The following is an 8,875-nucleotide window of genomic DNA, read 5'->3' as shown; positions in this document are numbered from 1 at the left end:
GTGGCAGATATCGTTAGTAGCTTTGCGTTAAATATTTAAATATACAATATACAAGTGTTTCGATGTATTTCTTATTTGTGTATTATTTTAATGCCACATTTTAAACAGCCGATAAATTAGCCACTTAATTAAAAGCGATATATATATTGTAATTTATAATTGTTCTTGGGTGAAAAAGTAAGGTTCTAAGTGTGAACAACTTATGTGATAAGAAATAATAATTTATCATACTGTTTGTAATTTTAAACGTTTATAATATCTATCGAACTTTATTAACGGTTGTAATTTAATAATATCGTGTTATATTGCACATCTGTTTGTATGGCTTGTATTACGCCCCGCATTGAAACAGTGTATTTTACTATGTATTCATTCAGCATTGTGTTCCGAGATATTTTTGACTTGTATGAATTTTAAGTTTAGTGTATGAACTCCTGAAATGCGTGTGAAGTATCTGAATCCTATATTTTCTATCACATCAAACTTCTAAAGCTGAAACGTTTTAACGTTCATTATACATTTAGTGAAATAATCGAATAATTAATATTAGAAAATACGATGATACATATTCTATGTGTATTTTTATTTTTCAGGTTCATCAAACTTCTAAAGCTGAAACGTTTTAACGTTCATCATACATTTAGTGAAATAATCGAATAATTAATTTTAGAAAATACGATGATATATATATTCTATGTGTATTGTTATTTTTCAGGTTCATCAATGCAAGAAGAAGGATCGTCCAACCAATGATCGACCACTCTAATAGAGCTGGTATGTTGTGTGATTTGTATATATATATTTCTTCTATTTTTGTCGGAAATTCTATCTTTTAGCACAATACGACTACCCCAGGGGTGAAATTATCTTTGTGTTCACCGGAACACAGCATGGGTTCTTTATAGAATTTTTTGGAAGCCAGTACCGAGTTCCGTTATTATTTTTCTATTTGTTGACCATTCAGTTTAAATGCTGCAGGAAGAGTTACCGAGAACTAACAGAAAACTTGACGATACTCCACTATAAGACCACTTCCTGGAAAAGTAGAGTACATGTACTTAAGAAGAATTTCACCATTTTACTGCCAAATGAAGAGTGGAGTACCTATATTTCTTTAAAGATAACTTCACCTCTGAACTATGTGATGAAGAGTGGAGTACATATATTTCTTTAAAGATAACTTCACCTCTGAACTATGTGATGAAGAGTGGAGTACCTATATTTCTTTAAAGATAACTTCACCTCTGAACTATGCGATGAAGAGTGGAGTACCTATATTTCTTTAAAGATAACTTCACCTCTGAACTATGCGATGAAGAGTGGAGTACCTATATTTCTTTAAAGATAACTTCACCTCTGAACTATGTGATGAAGAGTGGAGTACCTATATTTCTTTAAAGATAACTTCACCTCTGAACTGTATGATTAAAATAATTTGCCTAAATAGTCGTGATACAGGTGTTTTATTTCAAAGAATGTTTTAAAACAATTCTTTAACCTAATACTTTAAGCAGATTGTATAATTTACTCTGATATCCATCTTTTCTCTGTCACGAGTCAGTACAGTCAAGTGTTCTTTATCACGAATATTAGGCTTATAGGTTCACAGTGTTTCGACTACTTTCGGCATTCAAATTAGATAAAGTTTTTACACTGCAGTCATATGGATTTTTGGCTGTCACACTCCAACCCGGCTAATGGCATCTGGTATTGAACGAAAAGTCTTGAACAGTAACTTGCGGCAGATGGTGGTATTTTTACATAAACATAGATATCAAAAAAGAGAAATGTGAATAAATAAATTTCTTTCTTTATTTGCTGTTCAGCACAAAGCTATACAATGGGCTATTTGAGTTATGTCCACCGCAGGTATCTAAACCAGATTTTTAACGTTATAAGCCCTTAGACTTATTAGTGAGCCAACGGGTGGTGGTGGTGGTGGTGAAATGATAAATCTGCAGTCAAGTATGCATGGTGATATGCCACGAATATTAAGCCCGTTCATTTGTTTTTTTATTGATTCATAGTGTTATTTCTGTCTTACAAATAGTATAATTAAATTATGAATTTGTGGTATATAACATGTGGAATAATAGCAGGTTTTAAAGGTAGGCGATTCGTAAGTAACGGTCAGTACAGGATTAGAGAAGTGTAAGAAGGATTCATTGATTTTTTTCAATCTTTGCCAAGCTCTACCAGAGCGCAACTGGACAAAGGTTACGAAGTTGTAGGTCTAACTGTCCTCTTATTTTGATTATTAGCTCTACCAGGGCTTTCATTGTGGTAAACGAAATAATAATTTGATTTAAGTAAGAGTTTTTTTCTTCCCGATTGGTAAAAAAATCCTTACGTGATAGGAAAAAATGAATATTATTTTCAAAATCTGCGTAGCTGAATTGTGAAAAATCCGTTATTAAAACCCAAACAATTTTTATGAAGTTTCAATTCGCAGGTCTGTGTAATTTGTGCACAGGATCTTTAGTAATTGTAGCATTTAGTCATGTAATTACAAAAAAAAGCTACATGCTTTATAGCAGTATTTGTTCAACTGGGAAAAGCCTTAAAATTATCTTCGTCCACCAATTTAACAAATAGCAAAACAAGAGCTATAAAAATATAGTCAGTATTTATAACAATTTTTCTTCAATTAACAATAATATTCAGCTACATTTTTATTGAAATATAATTTTTCAGTTGTTTGTTTCATTTTCCAAAAAAATAACTAAAAATGAGAAAGTAGAAAATCGGACCGTTTTACTGAACTTATCACACAAGTCCTGAGATTAAGCATCTAGGTTTGAATCTAACGCATCGTTCACTAACACGTTTCAGTTTTTAGCCAAATCTCCTAGTATCACACCTGCACTGAAATATGTACGTGGTTATATTGCAGTGTTTCAACTCAACATTCATTCGTTTTAAGTAATTTAATCTAATGGTTGTGTTCGCCCAAACTCGCGGGGCATGACGGGAATAGGCGTGATACCGCATCACAATTAGGGGACAGGGATGAAGGGCGTTATTGAAAGTTTTATTAGTCTTTACTGCGATGTAATATTACATCTGTATACCAACAAATATCATTTTATGTAATCTAAGATGGCGTTGTCTGCTCTAGTTCTCTAGCGTGGTATGGCAGACTGTTATGTATAATATTGACAAATTTGACTCCAAACATTACATTCCCGACCAAGAGTTTGAATATTTAAACATGACAAATCATAAAAACAGTTAAGATACAAAAAAAAGTCAAGGCCTTTCTAGATCAATATTTAAATTAATCATGCTTTTCAATGAAATACCATTTTTTTCAGATATTAAAATAAATATCCAGTATTTTATTAGTCGCAAATAGTTGCGTTACGTTGCAAACTAGTTTAAAAACGTAGGTACATTATCGAATAACTTGCTCGAGCTGTATCATTCTATTCAATTATAAACACAAAGTTCATTATCAAATCATAGAATGTTTCCTTTTCTTATATCATATTTGAAAAAACAAACAAACAAAGTCTCTATTTGGCTGTATTAAGTTTACTTAACCTTAGTTTTTACAACGTATGTTTTGGAAATGTGTACACAAACACATCCACTTTTTGTTTCGTTTGTAGAAATACTGGATATTTATTTTAATATCTGAAAAAAAATACAAAGTCTCTATTTGGCTGTATTAAGTTTACTTAACCTTTGTTTTTACAACGTATGATTTGGAAATGTTATGTACACAAACACATCCACTTTTTGTTTCATTTGTACTTTTAAAGATAAATGTATAGTGCCTTACAAACTAAAATTAACGTTCCTTCAGAAGTTCACTAAACATGGTTTTGTAACTATACATACCTCTACCCATTCAGTAGACCCAATCAGTCCAAACTCTTCTGCTCCCCAGCTTCCAAATACTAGGGTGCGTCTTGGGCGCCAGCCATCCATCAACAGACCCCCCATCACTCGAGTCAGCTCTAGAAGCTGAGAAGTTCCTGATGAAGGGTCAACTGCCCCATGACTCCAGGCGTCACGATGGTTTCCCACTAAAACGTATCGATCTGGAAAGAACAAAAATATTCGAACTATTCAGTACTTATTCTCGTTATATAAAGAAATATCCACGTGACAATCTTTTTTTTTGGGGGGGGGGGGTTCTTAGATCTATTATATATACATAAATACCTTCATATTTAACGAGAGATAGGCTGCACGTGTAGTTTTTTTTGAAGGATGTCCTTTCATGACATATGTATTATACATAATTCTTCCCCGTTGGTACTAGTTACACAACTGTTATTTTAGACCATTTGGTTGTAACGTATTATGGGACTGCTTATCCTGTGATATTTAAAGTACAACTTTTTCTGTGAGTTCCTCTCTACATATTTCTTCTCGGACCAATGACTTCATGGATTAGGATTGGTTTACCACTTTCACAGGCTGTTCTGGTAGAACACTAACAGTAATTCCTCTGTCTAAATTACAGTAGTTTTTATCTTCCCGCATCCTAAGAATTCAGATTATATACACAACCAACTTAAATCCAAGCCAGTGGCGTCATAGTATACACCGTTTCATTGTTATACATTTTCAACAAGGCTACGTAAAAAAAAAAAAAACATTGTTATATAACCATATAATAAATTATAGATCAAGAATGTAGTGTTAAAAAGTAATAGGCGTAACATATTATCTTATGACAAGTATAATTAATGATAATCAGGTTTCGTCAGCTTATAAAAGGTGTTCAAATTACAACAATTGTTAATGTAACAAATAACGTATATAAATAGTGTTCCGATCAGATGAAATTCCATACAATATTATACTGTACCACGCGTTACTGTATCATAAGATGCCTGTTAGAAATGTATAGTTCGAAGGTTCTTGGTTCGCATCTCATTACTGAAAAAATAAAACAAAAAAGCGTTCTGCACTTTTTTGGCGCAGTTGCGCTATAAAAGAGACAGTCAAATCCCATTATATGGCCAAGAGTTGTTTGTGGGAGATGTTAGCTGGCTGCTTTCCCTCTACTCTGGTTCCCGGTGGCTCAGCGATAAATCTGAGGGCTACTTATAATGCTAGAAACATGTAAATAATATATACACACAACACACACACACTTATCATTAAAGTTGTGGACCTAGATCAGTATGGACAAAGTACAGCTAGATCACTGTGTGGCTCAGCGATAAATCTGAGGGCTACTTATAATGCTAGAAACATGTGAAAAATATATACACACACAACACACACACTTATCATTAAAGTTGTGGACCTAGATCAGTATGGACAAAGTACAGCTAGATCACTGTGTGGCTCTGCGCGAAAATTCTGAAACGATACCCGTATGAAAGCTGAAAATTGAGTGACTGTGAATTAATGAGACTTTAAAATATATTATTCAGGTTTATTCTTCCCGTTTTCCATTATTTCATGGTTTTGAACACAGTTTCTGAAACTTTCTTCAACATCGGATCTTGAAATCTGTAATCATTCAGTTTATATAAAAATAAAAAATAAACGACAACATGGAAAAGGAAACTTGGTTTTATATGCTATATATACACACACACACTTATCATTAAAGTTGTGAGCCTAGATCAGTATCCATAATTTGTTTTTTAATCAATAAAATATATAGGGTAAATTCAACAATTTGATATAACTTACCCGGTTCCACCATTCCTCGTATCACTCCAATAACGTTATAGATAACCTTCGATGTGTACTCGTTGTTGACAATTTGATATAACTTACCCGGTTCCACCATTCCTCGTATCACTCCAATAACGTTATAGATAACCTTCGATGTGTACTCGTTGTTGACAACCAAGCGGAGTTTTCTGAAAGTTGGTAAAACAAATCCATATTGATATCTTGATTAAATCTGAGACATCGCGTACAAAACCTTCAGTAGGTTTATACCACTCAATAGGAAACTGTTGAAGTTATCACTATGAATATTTAAATATCCTCATTTCTTCCTGGACAAAATAAATGTGATATCAGAGATTGGAAAGATGAAAAGCGCAACAATTATAAGGTAAAAAACCATTGTTGAAATCAGTTTAAGAAAAAACGTTTACACACACACACACAGCATTAAAATCAAGGTATAGGAATAACACTAAATATAGTCAATACATTCTTTTTCTTTTTGAGCTCTGTAATAACATGACTATACGTATGCGTCTGTGTGGTATACGATTTTTAAAAAACGAAAGCGTACACTACTGCCAACGGGTATGTCATCACAACGTATCTCTTTACCTGGCTCTGTTTTCTGGTTTAAATCCAGGACCGTATCGATAAGTTATATTCAGTAAACCTTTCCAGTTGTCCGGCACAGCTTGACCATCCATCAATCTACGTTAAGAAAACAATAATGATTTATATTTTTATAAACTGATAAAAAAATATTTTCTTCCATTGTTTCAAATCGATTTTCTTATCGTTTTTGAAAGAAACACGTATTCTAATTCATACTTTAACATATGAAAATTAGCTTTATTATTGCTTGAAAATAAACGTACTTGTAAAAAGAGCTACTAATATTATGGATGATAAAAGTAAGAGAATGAAGAGGAATTGTCTAACTTAAGAATGTTCCAGGCGTCATTGTAACCAATTGGTTGACATGGGATCCTCGGTATATTAACTTCCTCCGGCTTATATCGGAAAGCGCCATCTGTGAAGCATGAAGGATTTGGTGTTATTACACAGTCCTATTACTTTTGCATAGAAGCGATAATAAATAAAAACCTCAGTAAAATAGTTGTATATGATGTCAAACATTACAACGAAATAAATCTTAAAAGATTAAAACTTAAATATTTTATTCTGATGGTAAGTCTATACAGTATGAACATCTCAATGAAAAAAAAAGTATTTGAAATTAAAATACATAAAGGTACAACTCATCCAGTTAAGTGCTTGCTTGTTTGTAGTTAAGCGCAGAGCTATACAATAGGATATTAGTGCTATGCATACTATGGGTATCAAAATCCGATTTTTAGCGTTACAAATCTTCAGACCTGCCGCTGATCCACCAGGAGCCCAGTTAAGGGACGCGAGTGATTCAAGAAAAATGTACATGGCAGGATTAGTTACAATATCTAATTTAACAAAACGTATTCCATAATCACTAAGGTTAAATGCTGACTAAAATTTATTTTCAGAAAATTCTAGATTTATTTTAATGCTAAAAGACAAATTAGAACTAAACGTTCTCATAACGAAACGTCAAGTAAAAAAAAAAAGAGAGAAAAATATAACAAAATACATAAATAATTTACTGTTGATAAACTCGTCAAAAGATTTAAATTTTACAAGTTGTTTTATATGAATCTTAATTCCAAGCCGAGAAAAAACAAACAAATCAAGTACCCTGTTAAAAAGCAAATTATGTTGAAACAATTTCAAACTTTCAGAAAACGTACAACAACTAAACATTTTCTAAGATCAATTTTTGTGTAATTTATTTTATATAATATTCACCAACAGATGGGTAGTTCGGTGTGACAGGGTCTCCTTTAACCAGCTTAATATTTCCACGCTGTATAGCAGTTCCTGGGACCCACCACGAATTCGGAAAAACGTTCTGAGGTTCAGTACCGTTTCGGGCAACTTCGGAAGGGTCTGAAAACAACACAACTCCGACTGCCCCACGGATTTGAGCATTTTCTACCTATACGTAGACAAATATATCAAAAACAAACATTTTATTGCTTTTGGTTCGTAAGAGTAGAATGTTTGGTGTTAAAGCTCTGTCCACCACTGGTATCGAAACCCTGATTTTTAGCGCAATAAGCCCTCAGACTTGCCGCTGAGCTATCCGGGGGGCATAACTATATTTAAGTTTTGCATTATTTTCACATTAAGAGTTTTTAGGTAGTTTCCATTGGAAAAGTTTGTATAAAAAAGAAACAACAAAACTTTCTTTCACTAATTAAACCTCATTGCACATTCACATCGGTAGACTGAAATTAAAAATCAAACCAACAGACTTTCACTTCCACACAATGACAACCTGAGATAAGTCTACGACTTACTTCAAAATCTGGTTCATTACAAAAGAGAAAAATCATATTTCTTAAGATGACCCCAATATAAACCTTTTTTTTTGCGTTAAGAAATATTAAATATACTTAGCCAATTACTTGTATTATATGATACTGTCAGAAAGTTTAATTACCTAGTTAATAAATCTTTAACGTGTTTAATGTGTTACCTTGTTTCCACGATATAGCTTCCCGTAGCGAGCAATGCATATCTTTCCCGAGACATTAATTCCCAGTTTTTCCAGTTCCTCAAAGTCCTCAATTCTACCATAATTGACGTAAACAGGCAATGCCTACAAAATTAAAAAAGGGTAAAATGCAAATTCACGAAAACAAATGCGAAATAATGCATTCAAGATTATTCTGTTGAAATGTAAAACACCTGAAACGAACTCTATGATCTGTTAAATAATTTGAAACGTTGAATGTATCTATTATCAACAACTTGTGATTGAAACAAGCTAACTACACGAGTCAGAGCTAAAATGTAACCTAATAAATAATACAATTACCTTAATATACTATTCTAACCAGGAGTACGTAATATAAGTGAAACAAAAACTTATAATAATTAAAATGGATTAATTCATTGGTTTGGTATCCTATACATTAGTGATATATTCGGCCGTAATCTCAATAGCTTAACACATATATATATATTAATCTTTGATAGGTTATTTAGGCAAAGTATTCATAACGAATCTAAGTTTCAAACGGACAGCAACTGCCTGTTGTAAAAACCTACAAATGTAGAGGACGACGTTTCGAAAGTCTTCCGCCTTTCGTCTTCAGGTCAGTGTGTTGTGTGTGTGTGTGTGTGTGTG

General features: G+C 32.8%; 1 protein-coding gene across 1 annotated transcript in view; it reads right to left on the bottom strand.

Annotated features, from left to right (window-relative positions):
• Nucleotides 1-3,804: 3,804 nt before the first annotated feature.
• LOC106460218 (N-acetylated-alpha-linked acidic dipeptidase 2-like) overlaps nt 3,805-8,875 on the bottom strand; it is a 7,314-nt gene continuing 2,243 nt past the window's right edge. The window contains exons 2-7 of the mRNA XM_022386878.1: nt 8,222-8,344; nt 7,489-7,678; nt 6,589-6,679; nt 6,262-6,357; nt 5,749-5,834; nt 3,805-4,046 (exon numbers count right to left, since the gene is read on the bottom strand). Coding sequence (XP_022242586.1) covers nt 3,805-4,046; nt 5,749-5,834; nt 6,262-6,357; nt 6,589-6,679; nt 7,489-7,678; nt 8,222-8,344 — 828 coding nt within the window. The remainder of the gene's footprint in view (nt 4,047-5,748; nt 5,835-6,261; nt 6,358-6,588; nt 6,680-7,488; nt 7,679-8,221; nt 8,345-8,875) is intronic.

Source organism: Limulus polyphemus, unplaced genomic scaffold (assembly GCF_000517525.1).
Source record: "Limulus polyphemus unplaced genomic scaffold, Limulus_polyphemus-2.1.2 Scaffold730, whole genome shotgun sequence".
NCBI lineage: Eukaryota > Metazoa > Arthropoda > Merostomata > Xiphosura > Limulidae > Limulus > Limulus polyphemus.
This window is presented reverse-complemented; position numbering and strand designations above follow the sequence as displayed.